The 21,075-nt window shown below is 44.0% G+C and overlaps 1 protein-coding gene across 1 annotated transcript; it reads left to right on the plus strand.

Annotated features, from left to right (window-relative positions):
- Window positions 1–5,446: 5,446 nt before the first annotated feature.
- On the plus strand, window positions 5,447–18,128 carry LOC148890898 (zinc finger protein ZXDC). The gene is made up of 10 exons (XM_089010513.1): window positions 5,447–7,209; window positions 7,756–7,908; window positions 8,835–8,913; window positions 10,365–10,495; window positions 12,472–12,645; window positions 13,118–13,749; window positions 14,814–14,892; window positions 14,980–15,131; window positions 16,176–16,277; window positions 17,792–18,128. Exons 1-10 carry the CDS (start codon window positions 5,451–5,453, stop codon window positions 17,876–17,878), a joined length of 3,348 nt encoding a protein of 1,115 aa, XP_088866639.1. The 5' UTR covers window positions 5,447–5,450; the 3' UTR covers window positions 17,879–18,128.
- The last annotated feature ends 2,947 nt before the right edge of the window (window positions 18,129–21,075 follow it).

A 21,075-nucleotide genomic window follows, 5' to 3' on the forward strand; every position in this document is an offset into this window, starting at 1 on the left:
AAATCAAGGCATTAAAGATAGCTAATAGATAACTAACAGATCGAAAATAGATAGCTCTGTAGGTAGCTTGATAGCTCGCGCGACTGTCATAATTTAGGATGTAACAGGAACCCTAACCATGAATTAATTTCAAAGTTTACTCACTATATTATATAAACCTTAAACATACTTCTATAAGCTTCTATAATATGAATATTATTTGGTTGTTTTTGCTGATTGTTGTGGCATGACCGCTGTGCCGTCTGTCCCAGGACTGGCCGCCGCCATTGAAAGCTGACATAAAGGTGTGACAAATCTAATGCAACCATGCTGCTCCTTTTGTAATACTCAATAAGACAACCATTTTGTTACCAAAAAGGACAACCGACACCATTTTTTTGTTTCCTAACTGACACCAGAAAAACGTTTGGCAGCATCTAAAACACGCAGGCTGATATTTTTTGTCAAAGGCAACACACCAATCAAAATGACTTCAAGTGTCACAAAACTGCCACAAAATGAGCTCGAAACTGGGGAGATTGAGAAAGTCCCGCCCCTTTGTTGGTGACGTCACTACGGGTCACACACTGCCTTGCTCCAGAATCAAAACAATGACTTCAGAGACTTCAGATTGGGAGAAGATGCTGCTTTCTTGTTACTCATCCAGTTATGAATAGGATTCAAATAGTTCTGAAGAGGAAAGCACAAGTGTTTGCCATCGATGAAAGAAGTCCTTCCGTCTCAATTCGAGCCGCCCGGACTCCAATGTGGCGCCCAGAAAATGCACAAGATGGCGCACAAGCTCTGTTGGAAATGGGCTGATTGGTACTCTGGGAATTTGTGTCAACTTCCACCTTCTTTATGCGTGTTACCGCAATTGGCTGCCACACACACCGCTTCACCATGGCCTTATTGATGTCGTTTTCCTTCTATTTTTGCCATCAACACAGTGTTTTCAGCAGTGGCGGTCCGTGCATTTCACACCTCGGCCTTCAGTGAAGTCCCGCTTAGTCCGACTTGAACAAATATCCCTCGTAATCCCATAATTTATGACACAACGGCTGTCGATATCATTTACAAAAGCACACACACGCAGTACTGGGCGTGGCATCACCTTAATCGTCTACAACACAAGTTATTTTCCGGAGCAATATCACATCAATAAATCTGCATCAGCAATTAGAACTTGTCACTATACGTGATACTGCAAACACTTAAAAATAGAAGGAAATTGAAAATCATTTGTCCACAAAGTTTTATCAAGTCCACCAAGAATATGCAATCTTTAACAAGATTTTACGCTAAATTACAAAATGTCCGTTTAATATAAGAAAAACAACAAGACGTTCACAAAACGAACTATTTGTTGAAAATAAAAGTAAACAAATCGTTTTCATTTGTTCTTGAGAATAGGCCTGCCTACATGCGACAGCGAGTTGTCCTCTCCTTCAGCCATTGTGGGTTAAAAAAACGAGTAGATATACTTGGTTTTTCTGCTAAAGTTTCCGGGTCTGATCTGTTGTAGCTTGGTTGATTTGCATAGCGCTGCCTCCGCTGAGGGCTGAGGTAAAGTGAGTATCCAATCACAGGATGCGTACGTGTCATGTTCAACGCAAGGCCCTCTAGCTGGCCTTACTGTGCCAACTCGTGATCTGATTGGCTATCGCAACTATATATATATATATATATATATATACACACACACACACACTACATGTGCCCGTTCATGTACAGCGCACAGACGTCCTCACTGTTGATTCTGAAGGCCTCGGTCAGATTTCATACAGCCTGGCGACACAAGCTAGCTGAATTCTGATTGGATTAAAAACTGACCTAAAACTACAACACTGAAAGGAGCATAACCAAATGGATATAACATCAAGAAAACAGTATGTAGAATAATTATATATATATATTTAGAAAAAATACTTTTTTAATGAAATTACTTTTATTATAATTATGATAATGATGTCTGATTATGTTAGGCCAGCAGAGAAGGCCTTGCTGGCTCTGACGGCCCACCACTGATTTTCAGACAAAGTACCCAAAATGCATTGTGTGTCGCTTTGTCGGTCAGGGGCGTTCCTGACTGATTTGCGAGTCTTAAAAGGTCAAATCTTGCTATATGCGCTGTAATCTGGAGTCAGTAGAAGTGATTTGTCAAATTATGGACGCAATTTGTCGGGCTGTCGGTTGTCTAAAGCCTTTTTCCATGAAATCGGCTCGTCAAAACAACTTGTTTTTCGTCGTCGATGGGCACTTTAGACCCCAGGCAAAAAGCAGTGTCTGAAATAAAGCCGGGCGTACTTACACAACGTCTCCGCCCGGGTGGCGGACAACTTCAAGAAAAAAAAAAAAATCAAACGTTTGCTTTATTCCGATTTCAAAATCTCCGTTCGGTTTGGAAATTTCTGTTCGTTTGGCAATTTACATACTCGGCAGCCAATCAAATGCCTGCATTGGTGCTTCCGGATTTTCCCAAGCGTCTTAGCCCCAGAAGAAAGATTCAAAAGACGCTAACAAAATTCCTGAGGCTACAAAACGTAAACATACATTAAAAGCATGATGGAAAAAGGAGTTGACGTGGCTTATAGCAGATGACGCAACGCAAACATTGCATTGTGCACCATGACGACAAACGCCAACTGGAGCAAAATCATCAGCAAGGGAGATTTACCAGCAATTAAGCGAGGGAGAATTTGTGCTAGCTACATCCTTAATAATAATAATTAAAAAAATCCTTAATACTTGGCAATAATGCGGGCAACTTTTCACAGTTGTCTGCCCTTGTGTCCACTAACTTTTTGTCAGGAGTTTCAGACACTGCAAAAAGTGAAAACCATCCGGTAGAATTTGCCCATCCTGTAGGAAATATTCGTGTATGCGGCTACCAGCAAATTTAAAATACGGAAACAGTATTTAGACTTGACATATTTCAGACAAAGGTGACAAGAATACTTCATTCATTCATTCATTCATTCATTTTCCAAATGGCTTCATCCTCACTTGGAATAACACGACATATACTGTATTTCAATTCAAGTCAGGATCTATTTTCCTTTCGCAAATTCAGGACCAAGAAAATCAATATATGGCTGTCAAAGCAACAATATGCACATGTTGTGGAAATTGGCTTGTCATAACAGGGAAAGAAAGAACACTTCATTTTGTCATTGTCAACGAACCTACTTTTGTCTTTGTGTTGTCATATTATTTATTGTTTTTTACTTTGTTACTTCCGGGTTGAGTGAACGCTGGCGTGTGTGGCTGCCGCTGCTCGCCCGCAGAAAAAAATATCCTGTGACATAAAAATGTATTATTATTATTATTATTATTATTATTATTATTATTATTATTATTATTATTATTATTATTATTATTATTATTATCCTTGGATTGCGGGGGTTGCTGGAGCTTGTCCGTCGCTGCTTTATCGTCCTCTGTCGGCCAGTAAGAAACCTGCTTCCGGTGACAACTTCCGGGGATCCACAACAAATATGCGAGCCGGTTTTCTATTTGTGTTTATTTGTAGGCACAAAAAATGATGATTCGACTTTGCTTAGCTCCTTCTTTACAACAAACAAGAAAATCAAGCTATATTTAAATGTTTGTTCCATTTGTAATTCCTGCTCCTCAACATTTGATGTTCAATGATTGAGAGAGACACGAGACCAACAAAAACAAACTGGCCTCTGCTAGTGTTGTGTGGTGACCCTGAAGTGTCCTTGAGGCTTTTGAAAGGCGCCTATAAATTAAATGTATGATTGTTATTATGAGGATGATTATTATTATTAGCCGTGTGGAATTGTCCCCGTCGTGGTTGGGCGGGTCCAAGTTGTCAAGAGTGACAACTTGTCGTTCGCGAACGAGCCGGTTCATAGGGCCGGAACTCTGTAGTGAACGAAGAGAGCCGGCTCCTAATAAGGAGCCGGAAATGGGAGCCGACTTTTTTTTGTCCTCTATTCCCTGCCCTCGGTCTTCGGTTAAAGCTGCACGCGATTGGTCGGTATCTGTTGTAGAGGAGGGAAGGTAGAATTACAGACACACGCAGCAGTGAGGAGAAGGGGGACGGGGGGTGATGGAAGACAGGTGGACAAGTGTTATTACATTATGCTGTTATGATTATTCAATGATGATATTTTTTTTGGTAGTTGCTATGATAACATTATCAATATCTTCTTCTTTTCCTTTGGGCTTTTCCCTTGACGAGGTCGCCACAGCAAATCAGTGTCGTCCATCTTTAGAGGTTTGACGTCCGCATGTTTGTTTTGGCCAAGCTTTTACGTCGGATGCCCTTCCTGACACAACCCTCTGTATTTATGTGGGCTTGGGACTGGCACAAGAAGACTTATGTCCCTTTGTGGCTACAGAACAAGCAACTCGCTCAGTAAAAGGCTCCCAAACACAAAATGCTCATGGGCACAGCAACATTCGAAAAAGCAAAAACTAGACTCGCCATTTGATGACAATGCTCTGATCTTACCGTGAAATGGGCATGCATCTCTTTCCTTACATCACAAACAGAACTTCAAAGTCCTTTAAGATGCTTTATCTAAGTGCGTGGACTTAATAGCTCTATATTTTTATCGTGGCATTTTTCTGTCTAAATGAAAATAAATGGATCCCATCTTTACATATTTTTAAAAACATGATTGGTCTACCATGTATGTGACTCATTGAATGTACGTACATATTCACCCCAAAAAGCCTCTCGATGTTCTCTTTGCCAGGGACAAAGTCTATTGACTGACAAAATCACTTTAATATGGTTTTAAAAAAATGTGTGATCAATTATCATTGTCACGCCGCTACATTAAAATGACTTCCGTCTACGGCTTAATGACAATGTTAGCTAGGTCAGCAAACCGTTATTACTAAACATTTCAGATCGTGTCCATATATTAATAATCACCATTCTGGAGCGCTACGAGAACATTGTGACATGATAACACACGGTTTTGTTAACAAGGTCGGATCTTGGTGTCAACAACAGTATGCTAACTTTCAAAAGCTAAATTAACTGTTATTGACGCTGTCTTCCTAACGCGACATTGTCAACTTCAAAATTCGCTACAATTTGGAATAATCACAAAAATGTCCCATATTTCAACCTTTTTCACGGGAATCTGCACAGGATGACGTATGATAACATTATTAATATGAAAAGCAAATTAGTTACAGCTGATCATCACAGGAAGTGAACGTTTGTGGATGCTCTCTGTGCACATAAATCAAGCCATATCGATAACAATGTTTCATATAGTGCATTTTTTAAATTAGTAATTTTCACATACTTTTACATGATTTTTTGGGAGTTAATTAATTTAAGCAACAAAACAAACAAGCAAACTGAGGGGCCATTTGGGAGCCACAGGAGCCGGTTCATTTTAATGAGCCGAGCCAAAAGAACCGGCTCTCTGAAAAGAGCCGGAATTCCCATGACTAGTTGTCAATGCTACAGGGATCCCAAGATGGAAATGCAGGGGCTTTCTGATGCGCAACATGGCGCCCCCCGATCAGACCTCCCTTCTGCTTCGGGGCCACTTTGTGAATCAATGTTTCCATTTCCTCCCCCCCGTAACGAAGCGGGTCTTGAATTGGAATCGTCTGAACGCGGAAACCCGAACAACCGACCAAAGACACGTCCGCTGTTTCTACTGTCGGAAAATGGTGGCGAGGTGGATTTGTCGCCCGTCCACAAACCGCAACTCGGCGACAAAAGCGATCTGCTCGAGGATCTACCAAACGGAGAACTTCGTCACGTGAGCGCAACCGAGGAAGACGAGGAGAAAGCCGATTGCACGTCGAACGCGGTCGTTTTGCACACGAGAGCTGCAGCGGAGAAGGCGGATTCGCCATGGGAAATGGCGCTGCCGTCACCGGCCACCCGCGACCTCGATGGCGTGGACAAAGTCTCACCGAACGATCGTCAAAACAACGCCAACGAGCTGTATTTAGTTTTCAACGTGATTCAGGACAAACTTCGACCGGACCGCTCGCCTAAAATGTTGGACGAAACGAACAGGCGAGGACTCGACTGCCCCCAATTGCCTTCCTGTGACTTGGGACGTTGTCGTTCAAACGAACCGCAAAATGGCTCCAATCCGTCGGATTGGATAAAAACGGAAGTTTTGAATACTCTCCCCCCAGAAAGCGACTGTTACCGTACCGTCGAAGACGTTGTTTTGACCAACAAATATGGCGAGAAGATATGTGGCCAGATATGTACCGAAAACGGCCAACGGAAGGCCTTACGACAACTTTCGTCGCAGGCTCGCAATGACGCTTTACTTTCGACCGATGTGGACATTGTGGAAACGATCGAGGCTTCGCAGTTAATTTCAGACTCGACCGCACGCGACGACGATCCCAAGTCAAGCAGTCCGGACGCCAATGGCACCTTTTCTGGAACCATCGTGATCAACAACCAGACCGTCATCGTGACCATCGAGAACGGAACGTTGACTCTCGCTGCCCAGTCCGCCGGATGTGTTGGCAAAGAGGAGGATTTGGTTACCTTAAAGCAGCATTTGGGAATGAAAGCTCACGAAGATATTGTTCTTCTCAACTACGATAGTGGCACCAAAGCCATCGGGAAGATCAGCACATTGGCGCTCAGCAACCACCCGGAAGACGCCGGGTCGGGGTCACCCGTGGGCCACTGTGAGACGCCTCCACCGGACAACGTATCTTTGCCCACCCCGAGTACATCTCTCCATCCATGCCCGATTGTCAAGAAGAAGGCGGCTGCTCAGCGTCCAATGGCACAAGCGCATTTGATGACCTCGCCAACAAAGCAAGTGTCGAAATGTGGACGGCTTTTGCGGCCCAGCAAGGCGATAGCCGTTTCTTTTGCCTGCCCGGAAATGGGATGCTCGTGCACGTTTGACACGCGGCAAAAACTGAAGGTTCACCTCCTGAACCACGCCGAAGATCCTCGGCCCTACCGATGCACGCTGGAAGGCTGCGGCTGGGCTTTCGCCACCTCTTACAAACTCAAGCGCCACCTTCAGTCTCATAACAAGCAACGTCCACATACGTGTCATTTTGAAGGCTGCGGCCGCTCTTTCACCACCGTCTACAACCTCAAAGCTCACAGCAAAGTCCACCAGCAGGATGAGTCCTTTGTTTGTGAGGTCTGCAGTGAGCGGTTTCGCAGCGCCACGCGACTTGGCAATCACCAGAGGCTTCATTTTGAGCCGCAGAGGCCCCACAAGTGTGAATTCCCAGGTAACACGATTGCGTCGTCATACAAAGCCTACACGCGATGTTTCAAATGAGTACGACAATTGTCATTGATTCCGGCGACCACGGGAATTGTGGCTCTTTTTAGAGAGCCATATCTTTTGTCTCGGCTCACTAAAAAGATCCGACTCTTTTGGCTCCCAAATGGCTCCTAGTTTTTTTTTTGTTCTTGCTTAAATGAATTAACCACCAAAAATCATGTACAATGATGTGAAAAACGAATTACTCATGTAACAAATACACTATATCAAATATTTTTATTTATATGGGAACTCCGGCTCCTTTCCTTTCTTTTGGCTCGGCTCATTAAAAAGATCCGGCTCTTTTGGCTCCCAAAGTTTTTTAGTTGTTGCTTCAATTAACTACCAAAAATCACGTAAAGTTATGTAAAAAAACGAATTACTCATGTAAAATATGATAACTTGTTATTCTGTCTAATCTGCATCAAAAAGTATGCTCGACATAACTACATTAGTGTATCATAAGTGCAATTTACTATAAGTAAGTATGCTTGTCATTTTTTTGGTAAAGGCTGTGAGAAAAGTTTCATCACCTTCAGTGCTCTCTATTCACACAACCGGACGCACTTCCGAGAAATGGGCCATTTTACCTGCACCTACCCGGGATGTCCCAAGATGTACGACAAGGCTTGCCGCCTCAAGATCCATTTGCGAAGCCACACCGGTAAGTGGAGGCTCAACGTATCCAGGATTGCAACTCACTTCTTTTCGCTGTCCATCAAAAGTGGCTCCACAAACCACAACTGGTCCAGAATTCACTTGTACTTGATTTTGACTTGACTGGTGCTTTCTACTATCTTTGGGGCTGCTTTATTTCCTGTATATGATAGCTGTCCATGATAAGCGCTTTGTTCCAGCTTCAGCTGTTGTTAAAGCGCGACACAAATCAAGATGGATTGTATTGTATAAGTTTGCTTTCATATCAGAGATGTTGGATCGGACACTGTGGACAAAAGCTGGAACATAGGAAGATTGTCCTTTACTGCCGGAAAGGGACGCCACCATTCATGACAGACGCCCAAATTCTGCAGCCTTCTGCCAAGCTATTTATACAGAGTAAATGCAAATAGAAGTGAGATACATAAGTAAAACATAGTTTTCTTGATTTGAATACCACGCCCCTGCACGTCCCAAGCACCAACATCCATAAAGCAACAGAACACAGACCTTTCATGGTTGTATTTCTCTGAACCGACAGATTTGTAACCCTGCTAATGACCTCGAGATGTGAAGGAGTAACAAGTCCTAAATGACTCCTTTGAAGGAAACATTCTGTTCAAGGCCACATCTCCTAGTTGAAGATGACAGGTTAACAGGCTGTGTCTGTTTACGTCAGATTGAGCCCAGGCTTCAATTGTGGATTCTAGTCACACATGTTGACTAAGCATATAACAGCATGGAACTTTGAAATATGATCACTTCTATTCTGTCTAAACTCTTATCACCAGTCCAACCAAACTCCCATTTCTATTGGGTGTTTCTTGATCAATCAATTCTATTTCTTGTGTGTGAAATGTTTCATCTCCAATGTTGTGGTTGTAAATGCAAGTTTGATTTTGTGAACTTTTTTTGTCTTTTTGTCCTTTGCAGGTGAGCGGCCATTTGTTTGTGACTCAGACGGCTGCGGCTGGTCCTTTACAAGCATGTCCAAATTGCTGCGTCACAAGCGGTAAGTAAGCTGACGCTAACTTTGACAAACAGGTGACGCCGGGCACATTTCAAGGGTTGTCTTGAAATTAATATTGAAGGTTCTGTTTTGGTGTATTCATCTGCTTGTATTTTACTTTGAGTCCAAAACAGAGCAAGCAAAACTAAATTCATCATTCATATTGTTGATGGACGGCCTGCTTAGTGCAGAACCATCTCATTTAGAAATTAACTCCTTTTTGTCTGATGAAAGAACACCGTCTAAGGTTTAATTGTATATTGTTTATGTCATCCTAAAAGTCAATACAGTGATACCTCGGTTCTCGACCATAATGCCTTCCAGGACCCTGTTCGAAAAGCGATTTGTTCGAACACCGAAACCATCTCTTTGCTCCTGTCACTTGCGAGTTGACGGCGGGGGGGGGAATGCTGCCTCTCCCGGCCGTTCTCCACCTGCTGTCGATTCCCTAATCACGGACACGGGGCATTTATACGGTTCGCGATCACCTCGTCAATGCCGGATGATTGACTCACCTCGCCACCGTAGCTGGACTCTTCCTTCGATGCGCGAGTGTATCCGGTCCGAGGTATTTTCCCCGCGTCCCGTAAATTGATGTCATCTTCCGGGATCGCATAATTTTGCACCCTCGTGTGCCATTTGCTTTTTGGCGTAGTAAGCGGGTCGGATCACCACCTGCCTTCTTACTCGCTGTGTTTTCTTTGATTTGTGAATAAACATCCTGCTTGGTTAGTACGTCTCTGCCGCCTGCTTTGATATCCCAAACATTCCACTACGTTCCCACGAGACAGCTGCCGTCACTCGCTCGGAACGTGACAGCTACGGATGACTCGGCTACACGATGTTCTTTTCTCTTCAAATATCGATCCAATGACACTTGCTCTCACTCCCACAGCCACATCACGAGATTTCGCAGCCTCCTTATTCTTTCATATCGTACTGATCGTAGATTTCGCCATGCTGTATTCACTCGCCAGATCAGACATTCGCACACCTCCTTCATATTTTGCCATTATTTCTTTCTTAAATGTAATAGTTCTTTTGTCACTTTTAGCAGCACTTACTTTCTTTGGAGGCATGATTAGGGGCTAAAACTCTTCGTACACCTATATTAAACGCGAGAGCAAAACGCAGCACGTCCGCAAGCGACAACAGTTGGTCACGGAGAGAGCGATACACCCATACGCCGCTCAGCTGCCCACCCTCGCGTACACACTGACGCGTCGTACCGACGTTCGAACACCGATTGGATGTTTGAACTACGAAGCAAGAATATCGCGAATATTTTGTTCGAACTCCGATTTGTTCGAACTGCGAGGCGTTCGAGAACCGAGGTACCACTGTATTGTGTGGGTCCTGCAATGACAAAAACCCTGGCACTGGAGTGGACACCTATTTGCCAGTCAATGAGTGAAAATAAGTGAGTGAGCGAGCCCTTTTTTCCTGTTGAACAGAAAACATGATGACGATCGGCGCTTCATCTGCTACGAAGAAGGTTGTGGGAAATCCTTTACCCGAGCGGAGCACCTCAAAGGTCACAGAATCACCCATCTAGGCACCAAACCCTTTCAGTGCCACGCAGAAGGTACAGTCTTCAAAAAGTATTCTCATTCAATTGTCACATGATTGTACTGATTGAAATTGAAATAAATGACTTTTCAAATTTGCTCAATCCAGTTGATGGGGGGCGGGGGTCATTTGTATACGACATGCAGACATGATCAATGAACATTTAAAGGACAAGCGACACCTCCAGACAAGTTGCGTCCATAATTTGTCAAATGACTTCTACTGAGCACATTTGACAAAGATTCCAGCACATAGTATAGCTATATTTGACCTTTTAAGACTGGCGCTGACTATTCAGGAAGTCTTGTTTTCCAGTTGATGACGATGCCCTAAGTCAGAGGTCCCCAACCCCCGGGCCGCGGACCGGTACCGGTCCATCGGTCATTTGGTACTGGGCCGCGCAGAAAGAATAAATAATTTTATTTGTTATCTGAGTCCGAACTATGCTTTATTTTGAAAATTACAGGATTACATCTGTCTATGACTTACTCTTGACACATGTCAAAACGTTTGTCTAGGACCGAGACAAGCGCCCCTTAACGCTCTATGGCATAGAGTGTTAAGGGGCAGAGACGATGTTACATTATGTTGTTGTTGGCGCAATGTTACCAGGACTCTGCTAATAAAGTTGCATAAAAATACACAATGGATTCACGTTTATTATTATATTTAAAAGAAATAAAAAAACAGTTTCCATGCCTGTTGTATCGTTTTATATTGTTGTATTTATCCACCGGTCCGGGAAAATATTGTCTGACATTAAACCGCTCTGTGGCGCAAAAAAGGTTGGGGACCACTGCCCTGATGTCACATTCGAAACGCCCCTGCCTGAGAAAGCGACACACAATGCATTTTGAGTACTTTTTTCGTCTGAAAACACTGTGTTGAAGGCGAAATTAGAAGGAAAACGACATCAATAACGCGATGGTAAATCGTTGTGTGGCAGCCAATTGCGGTAACACGCTAAAGAAGGTGTACGTTGACACAAATTCCCAGCGCACAAATGAGCCCATTTCCAACGGAGCTTGGGCGCCATCTTGTGCATTTTCTGGACGCTACATTGGAGTCCAGACGGCTCAAATTGATACGAAAGGGCTTCTTTCATCGATGGCAAACATTTATGCTTTCCTCTTCACAACTATTTGAATCCTTTTCATATCCATAAGGAGACGGGCGTTTTCGGGGCATTACTTCCACAAACTAACCTCATTAAATAAACTATATTGAGCCTCTTGGTTTTTTTTCTTCACAAGAAAAAAAAATCACGTGAAATATGATATTGTAAAATCCATACAATCCATCTGGATGTATATAACAGCTGACTAATATGGACGTGTACAATGTGTGACAAAGCTCCGTAATAAGTGATATTTGTTCCCAATATTTCAATCAATGATATTTCAAACAATGCTCCCTCCCAGCCCTGCCCCCCCACGCCTCTTCCCAATGCCACACTCACTAAACTCTGAGTACACACTGTACTATCATCCTGAACTCTATTTTTTTTTCACTTCAACCTTTTGTTTGTTTTTGCATTACTACGCGACCTCACTTTACATACGTCACTACCGCACTTTACATACGACACTAGCCTACTTTACATAGGACACTAGCTCACTTTACATACGACTCTAGCCTACTTTACATAGGACACTAGCTCACTTGACATACGACACTAGCTCAGTTTACATTCGATACTAGCTCACTTTACATTCAGAGATGACTTGCTTTGTCTGTTGTCAATTGTCTGTCCTTTTTTAGCCACATAAGTGCCATGCACGCTGGGTCCGAGAGGACAGTCATTTCATCTATGCTGTATTTTATAGATATTAGCATATTTGACAATAAAGCTGATTTTGACTTTGAGCCTATCCCAGCTGCCTTTTGGGCACAAGATCAAGCAGATGGCAATAAGGATGTAGGAATGGATGGCAAAGGGGTGGAATTTAATGAAGGGGTGCCTTTGCTAATGTTTTGTGTTGTGTTTTTCAGGTTGCGATGCCAAATTTTCAGCTCGCAGCAGCCTCTACATCCACACCAAGAAGCACAGGCAGGACGCCAGCAGCCCCCTCGGGACTCGCTGTCCCGTGTCCAACTGCTCCAAGCACTTGTCGTCCCGGAGCACTCTCAAGACTCACATGCTGAAGCAACACCAGCTTGGCCTTGGTCCGTAAGCTTCGACTGACTGCATGTCGTCCGAGTGGTGTCTGTGTACGTTTTGCTTGCTTTTTTGACCTTGAATCCAAAATTCCATGCAAAGTCTCCCTCCTTTTGGGGGTTGGATTGGATTGGATTGGATCTGCCTTTATTAGTCTCACAGTGGAGAAATTTACATTTCACCGCAGCAAAGTGATGAAAGTAGAAAAACAAAATACATGAGCTGTTGGAAAGGCAGCCACTCTCGCGGCGCCATGTTGTTGTCGTCATGGCTCCTCTTTTGGATTCAACAAAGAAATCCAGATGGCTCAAACCTTTGATGATACAAGTGCAGCCACAAAATAGAACGATCTTCAAGTTGCTCTGGACTTTCCTTTGTTTTCACAATCGTTGTGTAATGCGGAAAGTCACAAGAACGCTTTCACCCTGTCTTGAGTTTGAAGAAAGATTCTTCCTTCCTTCCATCTCGGTTCCTTCCCAGATGTTCTGAAGCAAATGGAGAGCACAGCCGCCCTGACTCCCAGCAGTGAGTTGATTAGCTCCACTCCAGCGTCCGTTCCTGCGACTGAGCAGCTGGCTAACTTGGACCTCAGCTCCCTTTTCTCCAACGCGTCCGCAAGCGCCCCGTCTCCCGCTGGCATCGGCGTCGGGCTTCCCGTCGGTGGGAGCAACGCCAATTCCAGCGGCGCTTTCACCATGGACCTGTCCCTGATCAGTTCGGGCATCCTGACCTTTGACCCGTCCTCGGCGGCCACGTCCAACGGCACGGCGGCGGCCAGGCCCGCGGACCCTCTCGTCCTGGCGTCCGCCATTGAAATGTGTCCTCAGCACACTTTGTGCGGCGCGGTGGTGGGGGGAACCCTCAATATCGACGATGTGCACGGTGTCACGGATCCACTCGGTGTGGAACCTGCGGCGGTTGCCCCCGTTTCAGAACTGTTGCCCTCTGCCGCCAAGATGGTCGAAGTGGGTGGCCGCGGAGGGGCGGGGCCTCCTCATTGCGGGGAGATATCGACTGGTCAAGATGGAGGAAAGGTTGTTTTCCATGGACGCGGCGGCGCAAGCGTGCCAAAAGACGCGGAGATCAGTGCAGCGTCATGCAGCAGTTTCTCGGTGAGACGGCTTATTCATGGATATACCCTTTCTTTTGGTCCTGGTCCCCATGAAGTGCCAAAAACGAGGGATTACTGTCATTGTCAACCCGGAAGTAACTCCAATTGATAGAAGGCCAGGTAGCTAGCCAACAGATAGCCAGCCAGCTATATAGCTAATAGATAGCTCGCTAGATAGCTGGCCAGTATCTATTGTTCACATGTTTGCTATCCTTAGGACAGGAAGCCATAAATCCATAACTGCGCAAACCAGTATTAGCATGTAGCCACACTGAGCAAACAGCTACTTGTATAGGCGATGAGACTATAACAACGATGGTTGCCAGACCTGTTGTGGCTCAATATGACCTCACATATCAGGTGCACTGACCGGCGTATAAGGCGCAGGCTTATCTTTTCAAGCAAATCAAGGCTTTTGGGTGCGCCTTATACAGCGGGAAATACAGGACTAATTAACTCATTCCCTGCCAGACAATGTGCAAAAATGTGTCCACTCCAGTGCAAGGGTTTTTGTCATTGTCACTCCAATTCCAGGACCAGGAAAATGTGATCAAAGCAAACCCCACCCACAGAAAAACTGATCCCGTGACTGTAAAGTGACCTTGAGAGTTTTGAAAGGCGCTTAGAAACCAAATGGATTATTATCATTATGATTGTGTTGCGCAACATATGTTCTTCAACATCAACTTAAATAAGTTGCAAGAATCCTCAATCTATTTGTCAATCGATCTAATCGGTCGATCATTTTGACGTGGTCATTTGCAAACATGCTGAAAAAGTCTGAGCACCCTTGTTGTCAGGACTGCAATAGGAATTTTGAGTTGTGTCTTACTGAGGCCAAAACAACAAAGCTAGCACCCTAACAAGCTAACAATATTTCCAGCGTGCTAAAGTAAATGCAACTTTCCCAAACTGGAGTCAAGTTAGGAAGCGATTGCTTTCCAAAAATGTTGCTTGGCAACCGTGAATGCAAGTTGCATTGCCTTGGACACTGTCTTCAATCCATGTTTGAGTTGCTCAAAACAAATGCAGTGACCAATGTTGTTTTTGTTTTGGGGCGACCAGAATGGCGGCTCTGCCAGGACCGACTACAGAGCAATTCAGCTGGCCAAGAAACGGAAGCAGAATTGCCCTCTACTTTCTGGTAACACAAACGCGCATCATCTTGTGTCTTGTTAGCAAAGCTAGAATGACTTGCTCACCTGCTCCTTGTCTTTGTTTCCCTCCCCAGGGGTCTCGGGAGCAACTCCGAGAAAAGCAAAAGGAGCGAAATCCACTCCATTCAACGCTCGCTATGGTGAAGTCGCTGGCGCATCTTACGGGGGTCTCCATCTGCGGGACTCGCTCGCCACCGCTCCATTTGTCCAAATTCAGCTCCCACAGGTGAGATTGCATCTCCTGTCAGTACGCGGACTAGAATGTTGTAAAATGAAAAAAATGACATCAATAATCGAGTCAAAAGAGACTCCTGAACAACTCCGGTGCTCTGCCCCATTTCTTCATAAATCGAATAAAGCATTTTTTTCCGGGGGGGATCTCAAATGGCAGTCTCAAGACCATCCATTTTTGTGTTTTTTTTCTCATCTTTTTTCCAAACTAACTTGCTCACCACATCCCGCCAATAGCGGCGTGCCCTTCTTTTCCTTCACGCAACGATGGCGCAAAGGAGTCAGTGGTCACATGACCATATGAATTTTGAAAAATTACTTTGGCATTCGAAGATTCCCAATTCTAGTTGATGGCTTTTTTATTCCAATGTGTGTCTTTTAGGTCTAATCCCGTCTCACTCATCTTTGAGTGAGGCGGGATAAATATCTAAAAAATATAGAGGGAGCGTTACAACATGAAGTGAAAATGGATGGAATCTCTGAATTTGCGACGTTGCAATCAAGACAATAATGTGCCAATCACCGACCTCATAGAATTTGTTTTCACTCACTTTGAATTTTATGGCTCCAAATTCCAATTTTATGGCACTGCGAGACTAATGAAGGCAAATCCAACTCCAACACATTCTGTCAAGTGGCACTAAAGAAAGGTTTGAGGAATGCTCATCAAACAAACATCTGTCTGGGATATCTCGTAAGTGGAGCGGCGGGTTAAAATAGTTGAATCCAAATCATTTTGGTGGCCGCCCGTGCTTATGCCTCACCTCAATGTGCACATTTGACAAGAGCGTGGCTTCATCCTAAAACAATGCAGGTACTGTTTGCCTGCAGTCCAGACCCGCCTCCCATTGAAAACCAGTAGTGCCCTGCTCAGCATCAAATACAACGAGAGGCTCCGCATTCCACCAACCGACCAAGCTTCAACAATTCTGTATTTCCCAAAACATTTTCAGGCCTCCATTTTTTTGTTGCAACTCAATGGTCAACCTGTAATTGTGAGTGTCAGTGACGATAGTGTGTGTCTTTTCCTTTTGTCCAGAATAACCCTGGCAGCGATGGCGATTTAGCTTTTCAGATCAGCTCTCAGCCATCCCCTTCTCACTCTCAGCTCACGGTTGACCTTCCCGTCAACATTTTGCAGGTACCTTGTTGTTGCTGTTGTTGTTTTCCCCGACCGCTTTATTCTCACACGGCAGGCACTGGAGCCTATCCCGGCCGTCTTTGGGCAGTAGCCGGATGGGGGACACCCTGAACTAGTTGCCAGCCAATCACAGGGCACGCAAAGAGGACTGCGCATGCACACTCACGACATCCTGGGTACAATTTGGAGTGTTGAATCAGCCTGCCATGCATGTTTTTGGAATGTGGGAGGAAACCGGAGGACCCGGAGAAAAGCCACACGGGAAGGCCAGAGCTGAAATTGAAGCCGATCCCTCTGCACTGTCAAGTCAAGCTGCTAAGCACTCGACTTTCTTGTTGTTTTGCTCAAAATGGTTTTCAGTCATACAAACAACCTGCATTTTAACTCCTTCGCTGCCATTCACCAATTGAAAATAGGACGCCAAGCTTCATTTTCTTCAGGTTTTGTTTTTTCATATTTGGGTGCAGATAAAGCGCTGGCTATGGCCTCTGGTAATGGTTTTCTTTTCCACAAGAGGGCAGCATTTCCTTCTGTCCATCTTAGCGCTTTGTTCCAGCTTCAGCTGTTGTTCAAGCGCTACATAAACCAATATGGATGTATTGCATTGTATTTTGGACAGCCGCCCTCATTTCAAGCTCAGATAACACCAGACCCATATTTAGGAATCAACTTTTTTTTCTGATGACGAAAGAGAGTCCAAGATTTCTTATGCTGCATTGAATGCTTATAATAATAATACGTTTCATTTATAAACGCCTTTCAAAACTCTCAAGGTCACTTTACAGTCATGGGATAAGTTTTTTTCTGTGGGTGAGCAGCGGCAGCCACACGCGCAAGCGTTCACTCAAACCGGAAGTAACTCAAATAGAATAGTAAGGCAAATAGAAATCTAGCTAGCAAGCCCACAGATAGCTAATAGCTAGCCAGCTAGATAATAATAATAATTATTATTATAATTATTATTATACATTTGATTTCTAAGCACCTTTCAAAACTCTCACGGTCACTTTACAGTCACAGGATAAGTATTTCTGTGGGTGAGCAGCGGCAGCCACACGCGCCAGCGTTCAATCAATCCGGAAGCAACTCAAATAGATAGAAAACTAGCTAATAGATAGCTAACAGATAGCTAACTAGGCCTTCACTTAACCCGGAAGTAACTCAGACAGAAAGCTAGACAATAGATAGCTAAGTAACTTGGAGAGAAAGATAGCTAGCTAATAGATAGTCCAAAAAAACTCAATATTTTGTGGGTTCTGGAAATGGAGTGACAATGACAAAGACTTTGGCACTGCAGTGGACGCATTTTTTGCACATTGTCTGGCAGTCAATGAGTGAAATCCAACGCATTTTCACTGGTTGAAATGTCTATGGAAAATATCGTATTATACTCGGAATGACATTTGTCACTTGTGCAAGCTGACAAGCATGCAATGGTACAAAAAAGATTCTCCTTTTTTTGCTTCACTTTGGATTCAAAGCAGTCAACATTTTCCTCTTGTTTTCCCTCCCAGGAAAGCACAGTCAGCATGGAGGAAAACGGTGGCTCTGATGACTCTCAATTCACAGGAAGCACAATCAACCTTCAAGACCTTGAGTGACGGACCACTTTTCTTTCCATGGACACTCTTGACATCCGAACAATGCAGCAAAGTATTTATCGGACTTCAGTCCAATGTTGACTAGCAAGATCCACACATTGATTTCCGCCAAACCTTGGTTTACGAACCCCTTGGCTTACGAAAGTTTCGGTTTACGAACATGGATGAAACTTTTACCTTGGCGTACAAACTATTTTTCGGGATACACACGGAGGGCATCAATGAGTGATGTGTCGTTCGCGAACGAGCCTGTTCTCCTCACAAGAAAATAGCAGGCGACCTCTATTCCCCGCCCCCAGTCAAGAACGCAGCAGTGAAGGGGCTGGGGGGGTTAAACTTAAAGAGACAGTCAGACGACAGAGAGAGAGTGAGAAAATGGATAGGAAACAGTGGACTCTTTTCAACTTTGATAGTTCAAAGGCAGAGTGTACACGGCAAGGTTAAAATATCCCGTCAATCAGGCTTCACAAATAACCCGCACAAGCCATCTGTACACTCGATGCAAAAAGCTATCAACCCAGCTAAACGGAACACAATTGATGAGGAACTGGGTAAAATGATGGCAGAGAAAGCACCTACAAGGGATCATTCCTCAAGATGGTGAAAGAAGAAGGCCATGTTCCTCAGCAATTGTTTAATGCTGATGAAAGCGGCCACTCCATTCCATCAAGCCATCAACGACTATCACGAAGGGCAATCAAACCACTTTATTATATTAGGTATATTTTGTGTGGTTTTAAGGCTTAGAAAATGATGTTTTATGGGGACCTGGGAACGGATTATTCTCATTTTAATGGTTTCCTATGGGAAATTAATTTTGGGGATAGACCCTTGTCACCTTACACACTGTCTGGGAACCAGTTAAGTTGGAAAGCCAAGGTATCACTGTAGTTGTTGATGGTGAAAAGGAAGATCAAGCCTGATGGTCATCATCAGTCTCACCCAATCCCATCAACAATTGGCCCCTCCAAACGAGGTGCTATCAGGCCCATTGTTTCCCAATGGAGAAGCATTGCCCCAAATGCTTGCCGCTTGGCCCAAATCAGGCCACAGTCCTCAAAAGTCAAGCAAGGCAGCATCTGAACCCCGACTTATCCATACATCAGGAAAAGCGGCCATTCCAAAGGAGCTTCATACCTGAATCGTTGGCTATTCGTGGAGGAAAAGCTTTCTTCGGCCGTCGTCCGGACTTCTTTGAAGGGGTCGGGCGTTTGGCTCCTCATCCCAAGAGCTTCGTCAGTGAACCGACTGAGAGCCTCCACAGACGTTTTGGCTCTTCTTCTAGATCCCGGCAAAGATGAATTGAGATGTTTCCATCCATGGCGTGCGTCTTTGTGCTACCTGACTTTCCATGGAAGCGTTTGCCGTTGACTCTCCGTTTGCCGTCATAGACGCCCTCGGTTGACTCCTTTTCCACCATTTCCAACTCTCAAATGTCAACTTTTATAGGGCAAGAGTGGGATGTGTGCAAAATGAGTTCATGTGTGATGGAAGTGATTAAATCAAAGAAGCAAACGCAGACAAAAACAAGTCCAAGGATTGTCACTGGTCTGTTTCATGAGAGCGTGTGATTTTCAGCAGAACACAGCAAGACAAATTTAGAAGCGCTCCCCTTACTGTCAATGTCACACTGAGAAGTGCAAACACTCACTTTTAACTTGATGAACTCTTTACTTTTCACAAATGTAATGAATTTAATGAGGCAACGCACACAGTATAATTAGCAAATTTAAACTTGAATCAAGTCTGAAACATTCACATCATCTTTTCACCATATGGTCACTTTGAAAAACGTGAAATGATTTCAATCACTCTCAGGTGGTTTCCTCTTAAAGGACAACCGACGCCATTTTTTTGTTTCCTAACTGACATCAGAAAAACGTTTTATTGCATTTAAAATACTCAAAACACACAGGCTGATATTTTTAGTCAAATGTAACACCAATCAAAATGACTTCAAGTGTCCTAAAACTGCCACGAAATGAGCTTGGAACTGGGGAGATTCAGAAAGTCCCGCCCCCTTGTTGGTGACGTCACGCCGGGATAGTCCTTCACAAACTGCCTTGTTCCAGAATCAAAACAATGGCTTCAGATTGGGAGAAGATGCTTCCTTGTTACTCATCCAGTTATGAATATGATTCAAATAGCTCTGATGAGAAAAGCATAAATGTTTGCAATCGATGAAAGAAGTCCTTCCGTATCAGTTCGAGCCGTCTGGACTCCAATGTAGCGCCCAGAAAATGCTCAGTTGGAAACGGGCTGTTTTGTCTGCTGGGAATTTGTGTCAACTTACACCTTCTTTATGCGCGTTCCCGCAATTGGCTGCGACACACAACGATTCACCATGGCGTTATTTATGTCGTTATCCTTCTAATTTTGCCATCAACATGGTGTTTTCAAATGAAAAAAAGTACCCAAAATGCATTGTGTGTCACTTTGTCGGTCAAGGGCGTTCCCTCCGTGACGTCACTTCGAGCATCGTCATCAACTCGAAAACAAGACTTCCGGAATATTCAGCGGGAGTCTTAAAAGGTCAAATGTAGCTACAGTAAAGTCTCGTTATATCGATATTCTCGGGAGTCCGAAAAAATATCGATATAACCGGGACTATCGCTATATCCGACCCTGCGCGCATGTAATTTTCTCCTTGCGTTCATAGAAATAGTATCGTAATAAGCGGTACTATCGATATAACCAATATCCATATAACCCTTCCTTTGTCTTTCGCAGGTTTGCTGGGATGGGTAAGTTAAAACACTTTTATTTATAGTACAGTGAGATCTCAGCTTACGAACTTAATTCGTTCCCAGGCAGAGTGTGGAAGCCAAAAAGTGTGGATCACATTTTTTTTTGTCCCATAGGAAACCATTAAAATGGGAATAATCCGTTCCCAGGTTTCCATAAATTATACTTTTCTACTAAATAAGCCTTAAAGGACAACCAACGTCACTTTTTTGTTTCTTAACTGACATCAGAAAAACGTTTTATAGCATCTAAAATACCCAAAACATGCAGTATGATATTTTTATTCAAATGCAAAACACCAATAAAAATGACTTCAAGTGTCCAAAATCTGCAAAAAATTGAGCTGCGAATTGGGCATTTTCAGAAAGTCCCGCCCCCAGTTCGTGACGTCACGCCAAGACGTCTTGCATTGCTGGAGAATCAAAACAATGGCTTCAGATTCGGAGAATATG

This window comes from Hippocampus bargibanti, linkage group LG12 (assembly GCF_051943395.1).
Source record: "Hippocampus bargibanti isolate YZ-2025 linkage group LG12, ASM5194339v1, whole genome shotgun sequence".
In the NCBI taxonomy this organism is placed as follows: domain Eukaryota; kingdom Metazoa; phylum Chordata; class Actinopteri; order Syngnathiformes; family Syngnathidae; genus Hippocampus; species Hippocampus bargibanti.

Excerpts from the sequence above, each read along its gene's own strand:
- LOC148890898 (XM_089010513.1), top strand. The coding sequence starts at position 5,451 with ATGGAAATGCAGGGGCTTTCTGATGCGCAACATGGCGCCCCCCGATCA. Across the intron at positions 7,210-7,755 it reads CCACAAGTGTGAATTCCCAG|GCTGTGAGAAAAGTTTCATC; the intron begins GTAACACGATTG and ends TTTTTGGTAAAG. Across the intron at positions 12,646-13,117 it reads GCAACACCAGCTTGGCCTTG|ATGTTCTGAAGCAAATGGAG; the intron begins GTCCGTAAGCTT and ends GTTCCTTCCCAG.